This window comes from Falco cherrug, chromosome 8 (genome assembly GCF_023634085.1).
Source record: "Falco cherrug isolate bFalChe1 chromosome 8, bFalChe1.pri, whole genome shotgun sequence".
Taxonomy (NCBI): Eukaryota; Metazoa; Chordata; class Aves; order Falconiformes; family Falconidae; genus Falco; species Falco cherrug.
This window is the reverse complement of record NC_073704.1, coordinates 20,221,815-20,235,772: the sequence shown is the minus strand read 5'-3', so window position 1 is coordinate 20,235,772 and position 13,958 is coordinate 20,221,815. Positions and strand designations below refer to the sequence as shown.

General features: G+C 37.4%; 1 protein-coding gene across 8 annotated transcripts in view; it reads left to right on the top strand.

Moving 5' to 3' along the window:
• RAPGEF4 (Rap guanine nucleotide exchange factor 4) overlaps nt 1–13,958 on the top strand; it is a 157,277-nt gene that overhangs the window by 115,475 nt on the left and 27,844 nt on the right. For all 8 annotated transcript variants that reach the window (XM_055718755.1, XM_055718754.1, XM_055718753.1 and 5 more), the window contains 5 exons: nt 1,056–1,202; nt 2,498–2,613; nt 5,834–5,922; nt 8,176–8,254; nt 12,947–13,097. In XM_055718755.1, coding sequence (XP_055574730.1) covers nt 1,056–1,202; nt 2,498–2,613; nt 5,834–5,922; nt 8,176–8,254; nt 12,947–13,097 — 582 coding nt within the window. The remainder of the gene's footprint in view (nt 1–1,055; nt 1,203–2,497; nt 2,614–5,833; nt 5,923–8,175; nt 8,255–12,946; nt 13,098–13,958) is intronic.

The window sequence follows — 13,958 nt, the reverse complement described above, 5'->3', positions numbered from 1 at the left end:
GAATACAGTTTAATTTAGAGCAAAATTACTTTGTCTGAGGAAACAAAATGAATGCAATTTTTATTAAGAAATGATCCAGTGTTTTCACTGATTATACTTCCAGTTGATTGCTTTATAATTTCAGGATACATTACACACTTTCTGAATATAATTCAGAAAAGTTATAGGACAAATGTGCTGGAATTTGGTGAGTTGCCAGACTTTTGCCTCATGGGGGGTTTCGCCCTGTCCCTTTGCCACCATATTTTCTTCTATTTGTACATCTAACTTCTCTCATGGATGTCAGGCATGTCTGAAAGGAGTACTGCTTTGTGACTAGTCATTCTGAGGTTGGATGAATGGCTCCCAAATTTATGCCAGCTCTTCATTTCAGTTAAGCTGTAGACTGAAAAGCATCTCTATTAAATTTCCTGTTTATGAGAGAGATTTTTCAAGGCAAAAAATAGGACTTTGATACACAGGAATCCCTTGAGTCTTCAGAAATCTTTAAAAATTTAGAAATCCCTACTTCCATACTGATTTCTCATTCAGTGACAGAATCCTCCATTCTGAACACCAAGCATTTCACCAAAATGTAGCATAGAGGCCCTGATGCTAAGTCATTTCCTAAGTAACCCATGTTTAGCTACATTATTTACAACACTGGGTAGGCTAGATCCTCTCTTACTATAAATTGGAGTAAATAGAGCACTGCTGACTTACACCAGCTGAGGATGTAGTGTTACATGTTATTTCTGCAAACTTAATTTTATTTTTTACGGCCTCTATAAATAAAAAACAAACAACTCAACAACTTTCTGTCTTCAGCAGGGGTAGAAGAGTCCTTCAAGCTGAATGTAATTTCAGAGAACAAGCCAATTCTTTTCTATTCTTGCTTTTCTTTAGTAATAACCAGCTATCAAGTATTGTATCCTCGTCATTACTTTGGCAGTTGATTTCCTGCCAAATAGATTTGATTTGGTATTTGATTGTGAAGTCCAGTGTTTGTACAAGGACTTTCAATACAATCCAGAGTAATGATGGTTTTTTGCATGTAAATGTTTTGCTCTGTGCAGGGTGTGGTATGTACTCTACATGAAGGAGATGATTTTGGCAAGTTAGCACTAGTGAATGATGCTCCCAGAGCAGCATCCATTGTTCTGCGTGAAGACAACTGCCACTTCTTGAGAGTAGACAAGGAAGACTTCAACAGGATCCTTAGGGTAAGAGTGGGAAGGGCCACCCCAACAGCATATCAGAACTTGCAGATTTTTCTAGAGTTTGTCTTATTTTTATGGATATATTGCTATTGATAACCCTGTTTGAAGCGTCCCTAATTACAGAACAGAGATGCGACAGTCTAGAAGATCAAGTGAAGAATATATTAATCAACTTTCCTCTTGTTCTGTTCATAGCTCAGCCATGAAAATGGAACCAAACGCAATCCTTTGTCTCTCACATTTCTGTGGTCTAGAATTTTTCAAGTGCTCATTTTTTTCTTCTGCTGTCCCGGATTTCTGGGTGATCTTTCATCCAAATATTGGATAAAACAAGATCAGCCATTCTCCCAGATAGGTCAGTGTCAGGTACCTTAAACTCAGTAGATTCAAGGCAGAATCAAGTGGCAAATTAAGTAGGCTGCAGGTAAGTAAATACACAGATGCCTTTATCAGAGAGCTCTAGAAAGATACTCCCAGACTAATTTTACAGTTACTCACATTAGGGCAAATATGTTCCAAAGTCCAGCTGTAGTTCTGTAAATACAGGCAGTTTTGTGGTCATTCATAGTATAGGAAGTCAAAACCAGTATCTTTCTGTATTCAAATGTATACATGCCCAGTATTGCAGCAATAAAACCAGTCCAGAGTACTGTGCTAGAAAAATGATGTAAGATCATGTTTACTGTATAAAAGGAATGAGGATCCCATTGGCAGTAAGGCTGGGTTGGCCATGGAGACTCCCAGCTGATTTAGCTTTGGTTGATACTTCAAAGAAGATTAAAGTCTCCCTGATTTTAATCTGTGTTATTTGAATGCACATTATATTCAATTCTTTTTTTCTTTTTTCTATTGTGATAGGGTAGTAGAAAATGAAAAGTTTACTGACAGTTTACTGAGCCAAGACTTGCTATATAAGTGCCATTTTCTTTTCTTGTTGAGAAGACAGAAGTCAGATTATAGATAATCATGTTCATGTATAAGTGGGGACAGAGATTACATTACATGTGAAAGGTCTGGGATTTGGGCTCTGCTTTCTGGCAACCCTTTTTCCTTTGCATAGGCAGAGATTTTTTACATGGTTCTTGCTCTAGTCCCTCCCACAATTCTTTGCCTCTTCCTCTAGTGCCAGTGCTTCCCTCTTGATTCTGTCTGGGAGAAAAGCAGAATAAAGATAGATAAATACAGGGGAAAAGAACCAACCCCAGAGACTTTTGTGTTCGAAAGTCATGCACTTTTTTAGAGTCACTAATCAGCCAAATCAGGTGCAATTACTTTATTAAAAGTAACTTGTCTTGCAGGATGTGGAAGCAAATACAGTAAGACTCAAAGAACATGACCAAGATGTCTTGGTGTTGGAGAAGATCCCAGCAGGAAACAGAGTTTCTAATCAAGGAAACTCACAGCCTCAGCACAAGTATGTTTTCATTCAATAGTTCAAATGTCAGACAATGATTAACCTTTTCATACGGTATTGTTATCCAAACAATAGCATATTCCCCCTTTCTGTGGAAGAATGCAGCGCATATAAAGTGGGGGTTTTTTAATCATCAGCTGATCACATGCCCCATACTGGATAATATATCCATTTCCAGCAGCACACCAGTTCTATGTCTTTACACAATAATTCTCTAAAGATCTCACTGTAAATACTTATCTCATGTAATAGCTTCTAAATAGACTGCACATGGAGAATGCTGAAACCTTATTAAGCTGAGCTACTGTGTAAAATACGTGAGGAAAATACTTTGTTTTATTGTTAAGTACAGATATTTTCATCTTGGATTTTGAGCTCTGGATTCTAATAAGAGTTTGCTAGGTACAATTTACGTACAAAACTAAGATCTCATGCAATGAACGTTGCACAGCTTATCTTACAGAATAGGTTTGCACTGTAATAACAATATTCATTATGTTTTCTTTACTTTCTTACTGAAAGGGCAAAAGTACAATTCTGTTTGGATACTACTGCGATAAGAGTAGAGTCAGGCTATTATCATTCCAAATGTTGGTAAAACCCCTAAAGGCTTTGTAAAAACGTTACTTGCAAATGGATGCGCAATTTTCTTCAGAAACAACTGCAGCAAAATAAGCACCAAGAAGTTTTGAATCCTTTACGATAGACCATACTTTTTCTCAAAGGAAAAGCTAATTTACTGTGAGATATTTTGAGTATAGTTTTTATCTGATCTGGGATTTCATATACCTGTTTTATCTGCCTAACTGAATGTAAAGATTTCTAAAAATCTGTGAAGGGTTGAATAAACAATTCCTTGGGGTTTTTTTATACACACATTTCACATATTTCAGAAACTGTCATTTCATCTTTCACTTGATCTATTGGAAAAAACAAAGTATGCCCCCAGGAAAACATGTACTCTTACAACAAATTTTTCATTGTCTAAATGGGGGGAACTTGACTGCAGCTGGTGGACTTGCATCAGCAGCTGCAACGCAGAGCAACTTGGTTATAGATTTAAATGCATTTTCTTGGGTCTGATAAATTTTTCATACTTAAAAAGTGAAAGTTTAATTTAAACATACGTCAAACACTACCTTCCTTGCAAACTGTTTGCACAAGCATTATTTGTATTACTTAACATTTTCTTGTTCAGAATTTGATAAAAATAGCTAGAGACATTGATGGTCTTTGGTTAAGTTAGGCTGTATTTTAGAGCTTACATTCCAGAAATCTTTTCAGGTAAAGCTCAGAATTTCATTTCTATATATATTTCATGCATTTGGTCAGCTTTTTGGTACTAATCAATGTGCCAGCAAGGCAGCTTTTGCTGATAATAATGACAAATAGATATAAGCTACACAGTTCACTGTTTTTCGGCAGTCAGATTACTTTGTTAATAGTGTGTTGGCAGCATCTTTTTGTTTAATATATTTCTAAGTGATTTCACTGGGTTTGGAGATAACATTTGTTTCTTTTGTTAGTAAATAGAGTAAGTGGTTACATTTATGCTCGAGAGTCCAAATCAAAGTTACTGATGCATTCTGATTTCTAGAATGTGTTACTGGAATGTTTAACTGAGTGTTCAGTACTTTTGAAAATCACTATGCCCAAAAAAGAAGCTTCACCAGGGACCTCTTCTTAAACTCTTGCTGCTTTGCCCTTAATCGGGTAGCTTACATCTGCTGTCCCTTCAGATGAGCTGCCCTTTGGGCTTTGCTCCCTAAGGAGATATATATAGCATTTGCACCAGAGAAATGTTCCGCATCAGAGTTGTTCCCCGAGATATCCAGTCAACCAAGAAACTTATTTTCTTCATCTTAGTCTTGAGGAAAACTTCACTTTGGGAGCAGATCCTCTCAGCTGCAGTTTGGAATCTACTACCTTCTCTACTGAGGAGGCATAGCTCCTACATAGCTCCCTGAGCTGCGCTTTCAGTGACAGTTTTGCTTCGAAGGACTAGCTCTGAAGTTCTCGCTCCCAAGATCTAACTCTTTATGGGTGATCACACTCATACAGGATGAATTCAGCAGCCCTGCAAGTCACTTCACTGTTCATTTTCACTTTCATATTCAGAGTACAGCAACCTGTGATTTCTCTGCTTCACTCACTTAGATACTTGGTTAGTATCTCTGCGAGAATGTGCACTGGCTTAACAAGTGTTTGTGTTCTTGGGACATCAATCCAGTTCTTCCAAAGGGGTTGGCAGGTAAAAGAACTGTGACGGTCAGCGCTCAAAGTGAGGAGGAGCTCCCAGGAGCTCAGCTCCACCACTTATTTCTCAGCAGGAGCAGAGTATCTTCACTTCTCGGGTTTTTTTCTTTCTTTTTTTTTTTTTTTTTTAAAGTTTCATACTTTATCAGTTGGATTCTAAAAAAAAAAAAAAGGATGCAAAGATTGAAAGAATGTAGAGAAAGATAAAAAAATCTGATCTGCAAGGAAAGAAAAAAAAATATGACAGGACAAGTTTAGCATATCATGATATTCTGCTGGTACTAAAAATCTTGCCAGTGTTTTTGCATGAAGCAGAAAAACCTGACTATTGCACTACTTCTCTCACCTCCCTTAATTTACTGCAGGAAATGGTACAATCCTAAGTTCATCCACTTGAAAAACTTTACTTACCTCGGCTATCTAAGGCATTGCACAAATCTGAAGATACAGTGTGCTATTTCATAATCTGCCCCCATCTTCTCGGACCAACCCCTGTCAGTGATGCTGAAGGAAATTGTTTTCTTGCTCTGGCACTGATACATACCAGTTCTCATTTCATGCTCATAGTAAGTCTGTTAAGACCCTCTAATGACCGTGAATTGCTATCATTACTGAGATACTTATTTTCAGTGGAGAAGCATTTCTGATTGCACTTCCCCAGGTTTGCACCAGTGCAGCTCTGCTGATTGCAATATAACTGTGATGGTGTAATACTGGAGTACCTGTGCAGGGAGGGGGCCATCTGTCATCTCACACTCCCTGGATAGTGTTATTGCTCCCATTTTACAGGGGTAAGCCAACAAAGTTTTTGAGTGGTTTTGTCCTAAACCACGCAGAGATTCTGGTTAGGGGAGGTGTTTTGTACTCTGGCACTCAGCAGTCCTGGTCTTCTCACTGGTACACAGCTCTTTCTTGATTAGCTCTTTTGCCTATGAGACACTAACTGTTCCTTTCCGTCCCTCAGGTATATTGTGATGTCAGGAACCCCCGAGAAAATTTTAGAGCACTTTCTAGAAACTATGCGCCTTGAAGCAACTTTAAACGAAGCAACAGGTATCTACATGACAAAGGCTGTGTTATTATTACTGCATAAGATGGTCTTGCTGTGGGAACACTGCAATGTGATGCTTTGAAAAGCAGCTAGTGGTATTTTTCCCCAGAATAAGAACTATCCACTGCTCTGAAACAACCCCAAGAAAACCTAGGAAATCCAGAATTAAAGACAACAGTCCACTCCTCCTAACCCGCTCTTCTGTATTTGTACTTTCGGTTCAGAGTAGAAGAGCAAAATCCCAAAAGGTGCCTGACTGCTACTCATGACTTTAATTAGGCACAACAATAACAGGACAGAGCATATGTTACCACCCAAAGATAAAGGTACTCATACTTCTTGTTCTGGATGTCACTTCATACTGTGAACGATCTTGATACTTCTGGCCATTGCATTATGCTAGTATAAGTATTCCCAAATTTTCATCTTTTATTCAATTTAAATTACTTGTTTGTGATACTTTCCCATGTGCATTGGAAGAGTTGTTACTCAAAAGAGAAGAACTCAGCATGCCATGGGCAAAGTCCCAGGAATACAGGTTGCAGCAGCTGCACTTAGGCTGATTCTCGTTAGTGTAAAGAAAACAGAACAGAGAATTTACATCTAGGGTTATAGATATTTGCTAGCTTACTATTATTATTTTAATTTTTAAAAAGTCAGGCACAAAAAATTCCTCCTAATTATGATAAAGTAATGCAAATGCAGAGACTTTTATATTAAGCTGCATAATATCCCTTTATCAAGTTCTTTTTACATTGCAGATGTCTGAGAAGTATATATGTGTTCATAAATTCAGTTAATCTGTTACTGACCTCATAGTACTGGAAAAACCTGTATAGTGCTCCATAAATGGTGGAAGAATTGAAAGATTATAGAAATCCTTCTGCAGTGTGTGTTTTAACCACTTTTTTAAGAAGGAAAATGATCCTTTCATAGGTATCTGTTTGTTAGGAATACAAGCCAAATGTTGTTCTTTAAGCTTGCAAGTATATAATCACAAGTTTACTATTCATAGTGTGCATGCATTGTACATTTGTCTGAAATAAATCAGTTTTTAAATCTTTTAAAACTTTTCCCCAAAACATCCAATTACAAGATTATATGTATGTTCTAATGGCATACAAAATGTCACAACACAAAACTATTTTTAGGGTATGGAAGCTTAGAGTGCTGGAAAATAGAATCTTTAGTTTATGCCATTCCTTTAAAAACAGTAAAAATCCACTTTGCTCTGAATATTATGCAAAGAAAAAGTCCCACCCATCTGGACATGAGTTTTGTCAACTGAGAGATATTTTCATATATAAATTACAGTGTAAACAATGGTGTGATATTGCATTAGACAGTTATATTGCCATATTTTTTCTGACATCCCTTTCTTACAGGGTTTTTAAATGTTTCTCTTATCTCAAAAGTTGCAGTGTAGAAATGATACCCCAGGGTATTGTGTTTGTTGTTTATCAGTGGTTCCATATAAGACTTGCATAGTTTAGAAGTAAAATAAAGTTTATTCTTATGCCAAACGTATTCCAACCTCTGCAGCCAGGCTTTATGACTCCTTCTTCTTGTCAGAATATAAAGACAACACAAACTGGGATTTTCACCAGCACTACCACAGATCATTTTAACAGAAAAAATAGCATGCCATTTTTTGCCAGAGAAAATGTCAGTCATATTGTTCATATACATTTTAATGTAAATGTAGCAGCTGTGATATTTTTGAATCAAAATAAAACCAGAAATTTGACTGTCCATTTACCTCTTTTAGGCCTTCTGCTCATTGCTAGGAAAACAGCAAAGAATTAAATTATTTGCTTTCTCCTGTGTGGTACATCCTAAATGTGCTGTCTGGTAGTTCCCTGAAGCAAAATGCAGCAGCATTTCTTAAGTACCCAGATGTGGCAGGTCTGATTCTTCTTATGCTACTATCTCTACACCTATAGAGAAGTATGTCCAAATATTTTGCTTTAGCACAGATGTGGGGTTTTTTCTGTGGCAGATTTCCCTTTGACACAAGCAAATGCCTGTTAAGTGCAATAAAACTCATGCAGACAAGAATAAAAGCTTAATATTTCAGCTTATTTTTGTTCATTCCCCGTTTTCATACTTAATGCCTACAAACAAAGTGCAAAAATACCCCTTTATTATCTGCAGAGGGCTAATAAGATATTTCAGCTGAAAGAAAACTCATCCTTGTGAGCCCCAAGCTGTTTGCAGGGGCTTAATTGACTGTTTTCTTTCTTCTCTCTTCACAGATTCTGTTTTAAATGATTTTATTATGATGCACTGTGTTTTTATGCCAAATAGTCAGCTCTGCCCAGCCTTGATGGCGCAATATCCTTTTGTAAGGGAAAAGTAACATCCCTTTAACAGCTATCCCTATTGGTGATGAGACTGAAGCTTCTCTCAAGAAGTAAATCATGTTTCATGGAGGCTGTGCCTTGTGGGTAGGTTCTCGGTGTCTGACTAACAGCTGTCCATAGCTCAACAACTCTGAAATGGATAGTGTATACCCATGATGAGATATAGTCCTGGAGCATGAAACCGGTATCTTTCCTGTATTAATTACCATTCCAATGGGAAGAAATATACTGTTCCTCCACCAGATAAGTGAAATCACATAAAGGTTTGGATTACTCTTCCTGTATCCTTTCTGTCTGGCTTGGTTTTTGCTGAACTACGGCATCTAGATTTTAACTAAGATGGTCATGTTTTAGTGATTTCAGTGGTCCACTATCTAGATTACAGCTGCAAACTGCCTTAAGCAAAAGGATGCCTAAACTAGTAGAATAATGAGTAAATAGTCCTAGGTGCTGTCATGGTAGTTAGGAATAAAAATAATAATAGTCTATCACAAGTGTTAACAAACTGCAAGAAACTTCAATTGCATGCAGATACCTCGGGGCTGAAAGCTTGCAGTGGATAGCATTGAGAACCAGAGGTGATTCTTGTAGCGTCTGCGTGTTTTACAGAAGGAGTCTGTGAAATGTCCATCAGTCAGTTACTGGCAGGTCATTTAGTTTGGGGAGCTGTTGGGCACTGAGAGTTTTCCTTGTGCACAGTGACTTGAAGCTATCAAGTGACAGGGAGTATTAAATAAACACACAATGTTTTCTGTTTTATAGAATTCTGACAGGAGTATAACAACTTCAATTCCCTATTTATTTTTTTTAGAATCGGATTGGTGTGAAAATGTGCTTTTCTTAAAGCTCAGTGGGGCGAGTGACATCTGGGAAAGCTAACACTCTGAAACCGCAAAATAGAGCATCGTGTCCTTGTCTGGCAAGCTTGAGAATCCATTTATGTTACTCCTAGCAAGGACAGTAATTGTTTTGAAAACCTTTGGACCCATAAACTGGTCTGCAGAAAATTGTTCGTACACCTGAAACAAGCACATATTTTAAAACGACATAGTTTTGGATATCAAAAGTATTGTGAAATGCTGTGGCTGACAGCTTTGAGAGAGGAAGAAAAGGGCAGCACTTTTTATGTTGTGGGTTTTTTTTTTCTTTCTGATTTATTTAGCTCATATTATTCAATCAGTCCATTTGAGACTCGGGCTTGTCTATCCTCAGTTATAATAGTATACCTCTGATACCAAATAACTGGGAAAATCGGATGCATAAGCAAAATGTACCTCATTGTTTACAGGGGAAAAGCTTTTCCGAAGATCAAAGTGGTAGTGTCACTTATGTACATGCATTCACTTGTGATGAAATTTATTCTGGAGAAGAGGCTAAGACCATGGTGTTAAGTGGGTCATGGCAGGCATCGTGCTAATTCTTTCCAGAGAGGAGGAGGGCTGGAAGTAACTGGTGTCCCACTGCTTTAGTGTTAGTTTTTCCTAGAGCTGAATTACTGTTTATTTGGGCCGTTCTGAATATGGAAAATCAAACTGCTCTGTTGATTGTACCATTGAAATCTATTGTTGGAGTTGAAAGGTTGCTAACAAAGCTCATCTTTTTTGAGCAAAATCAGTCTATAAAAATGTTTGCTGGTGCTGTGAGACTAAGGAAAGATTAGTTATGCTCAGTGAGGAAATTAAAAAAGAAGAAAGGTGATTCAGTCAGAGACTGCTTTTGCTCCAGCTCCCAGTTTTGAATCAATTCAAGTCTATTTTCCTACACCCACTTAAGATACTATTTTAGCTAGCAGCATGCGAGTGTGAGTACAGCTAGACCACTGTAGTGCTTTCAAGCATAGTACAGGGTATAAATTATTGGGATTTTCACTTCTTTTACAGCAGCGTTTTGTCATCTGTAATTTCTTTAATCCTGAAAGGAATGGAAGAGTACACCATTTTGGCTAAGTAACATCATTGCTTGCTGCAGATTCAGTGGTTATACTGTGCTGTCCCTTGGCACACTACTCTTTTTTAGTCATTAAAGCACATGGGTCCTGTAATATCAGAAAAAATCACATACTTCTTTTTTTATAGGGAAGCCAAGGGCATGCTCCCCTGTCCTGGATCAGGGCATCAGTTCTGTGTGTTGGACCAAGGCCCCAGGGCCCCTGTTTCCCACTCTTCACAGAGACGGAAATGGACACATTCTCAGAGCTTACAGCTTGTCAGAGAGAAGCAGGGCAAAGCCCAGAAGAAAACTTGAAATAGAGTAGATCTCCAAAAGTGCACTTGGCATGGTGCCAGCGTGTGAGCATGTGTGCAGGTGTGCATCTTTTTAAAGGACAGTAGTCCTTTAAAAAGGACTTTTTAGGACTTTTTTATTATTCATAAAATAATAGATCCTGCAGTAGCCTCATTTTACTTATGAGGAAATCAGAAGATCCCACTCTATCAAATAAAACATATTTGGGACACAATACTTTGTGACAGTTACTTTGTAATAAACAATAAGAACAAATGGGAAACGTTTCATTGACCTTTTTCATTAGGAAGTGTACTTTATTACCTTTATGTGTAATTAGGAAGTGTACATTACCTTTATGAAGTGTAAAATTCTTTTGTTCCTTGTAGAAGATAGCCCTTTGGCATGTTTCTGTATGAATGTTTTGTAAACCTCCTTTACCATCACACCAGCAAAGTAGTTTGCATTCTGTTGTAGTAATGGGTGCTGATTTTGCACAGCTCCTGGTATGGTTAAGTGTTCTTATGCAGGGAAGAACATACATCAGAATTACTTCCAGTTAGGAGTGTGTGCTAGACATAATTAGAAATAGATATATATATATATAAATCAAACCATGTTGGTGTTGATAAGTATTTCACAATTATCTGACACTTGTTGCAGGTATACATGATATTTTACTTCTGATTGCAGTCTGCAGTGAAGCTTCATCCTGTAGGCCCCTTAAAAATGGCAGAACCCTTCATTGACTTTCCCTGTGATAATGTTAATAAAAGAGCAATTAATATAAATGAACAGTAAAAAGACAGAAAAAATGACCAGTGCCTGTGGTGAGTCAGTTAATAAGAAAGTAAAAATACATGAAATTATTACAGTGTTTGAAAGGTAAAAATGGCATGAGAAAAATTACTCAGTAGAATATTAAACTTGCTCCCTGAGACATTAGAGCACATATCTTACGATATATTATTTACTTCTTATGACCCTTTGACTAATTTACTCCCATAAATTTACTGACATGTTTAGTTCTCTAGTAATTTTAAACCTTTCCAAATGAAATTACAATGCAGATTTCTGGAATTTTGTCAGTCAAACAAGCATCTCACTAACCCTGGTAGCACGTCAAATCTGCAGAGGTTTTGGGCAGGGGGATCATTTGAAAAGTGTGAGTTAATAGATGCTTTTTTCCATTATCTTTTATCAGTATTTGTTAGAGAAGTGCTTCTAAATGAGAAGCTTGAAAGAAATATCTTAGATAATGTTGATTTTAATTAATATTTTAATTTTCTAATTAATATTTTAAAATCTTTTGTTAGAGCAACTGAAAGTGCACCTTGAAAGGATGCTGGACTTCACTGTGAGTGAAAAAATGTCAGGATTTTAATATTAAGCATTGCTATGTGGTTGGGAATAGTATTATTCATGACAATCCAGAATCAGAATTTTGGTATCAGGGAAGGAAAGCTGAAGATGTTACTGCACTCATTCTGTGTTTACTTCACATTCAGCCATGAGTTTATTGGGAAGCAGTTTAAGTATTTGTTGATAACCTCTGATCAGTGAGAAGGCGGCACACAATTTTTCATATCCTGCTTCTGCTGGGGATTCTTCATTTTTGCATAGGTTAAAGGCTGAAATTATCTCAGTTTATTATCCATTGTGCCTTTACTTTTTTCTTGGTTTCTTCCTTTCAATAGGTGTTACTTTGGCCTTTTTGTTAGTTGCATATTTTTGTAACGTTTACACTTCTAATGAAAAAGGTCAATGAAACGTTTCCCATTTGTTCTTATTGTTTATTACAAAATAACTGTCACAAAGTATTGTGTCCCAAATATGTTTTATTTGATAGAGTGGGATCTTCTGATTTCCTCATAAGTAAAATGAGGCTACTGCAGGATCTATTATTTTACCCCATGCCTCTAGGCTGTGAACTTCCAGGTCCCCCTACCATAATGGGACTGAGGTTCACCTTGGGTTGCAGTAGCTTCTAAAAACAAAAAGGAATAACACTGGTCATTCAGTCCAGTGGTCTTCACAAATGGAAGACTGGATTTGTTAATATACACAAAGTGACATTTTTTGTTTTCTTCAGCTGTCTCCAAAGAAGAACAAGGAGAAATATCCTTCTTGTCTCCACAGTTAATACTCTTCCCTATTGTTCCAAATATCATTTGTGTTCTGCTACCCTACCACAAGTGTCTCTGTGGTGGGATTGTGATCGTTCCTGTGCTCTTCAGAGAATTCACTGTCTTTCTGCTTTTTAGTATGAACATGAAAGGTTTGCAAGTCTTTATGCTAGCGTCAGTTAGAAATCAAAAGTATATATTGGAAAGTTATGTTTGAACACCCTGAAAATGGTTTGTTGCAAGTCAGTTGTTTGTGAATTCTTACTGGGTTTGATATTTTCAATCACTGAGTGTTCTCCTTGACACCATGGCACCTATCATGCCCAGCCTTCCCAGGGTACAGAGCAGGAGAAAATGGATTATGCCCTCAACAATAAAAGGCGAGTCATTCGACTGGTTCTGCAGTGGGCTGCTTTATACGGAGATTTACTACAAGAAGATGAAGCAGCAATGGCCTTTTTGGAGGTATAAAGGAATTGTTGTATCATTGTACTGAAAAGTACCTACCAGGCAAGATAAGCTGAAAGCCCGTTTCCAGTCTGTAGGATTCTGTTATGAACTATAGAGAAATAGGTCATTTCCAAGTGCAAACTCATAACTATTTTCTTAGGTTTGGCTGCAGACAGCATATGCGCTACAACAGTGCTTGAACCATTGTCAGCCTCTGGACCTCTGAAAATACCTGCCAGAGTTGCAGACCCCTTTTAAAGCACTGCATGGGTAGATTGCTTTATAGCAATGGATGAATTTGCCTTTTTTTAGTGTTTTCTTGTGGATAGTTCAGAGGCTCTACAGCTTGAACTGGGGGGGCTCTTTATGCCTGCCTGAGGTGTGCCAGGAAGAAGCTGGAAGGTTCTCTCTACAAAACAAAAAAACCTTTCCAATTGAGTGAAAGCTGTACTATAACTTCTATAACTTTCCTTTCCAATTGAGTGAAAGCTGTACTACAGCTTTTATAACTTAAGACCTTTGTCCTCAGAACCCTTCTGATCCCTTAAAATCATAATCATTTAATTCTGTCAAACATTGGTTGTAAAGTCTTTGTGGTAGATGCCATATCCTTGTGTCTCTGAGATAAAATGCACTGCCAATGTCATGTTAAGTAGTCTTGATTGCCATTATTACTATATATTTTGTTTATGGAACACAGTCCCATACGTTACTGGCTGAATGGAAGTTCTCACCCCAAGGAGCTTAAAACTGAATCTAAGATAAGTGTTACAGGGAAACAGAGAGGGGCCTTAAGTATGACAGACATACAGCAAGCCCACATGGGAAAGCTTTTCATAATAGACAAGCTTTGGAAACAGACATAGTGTCTTTCAT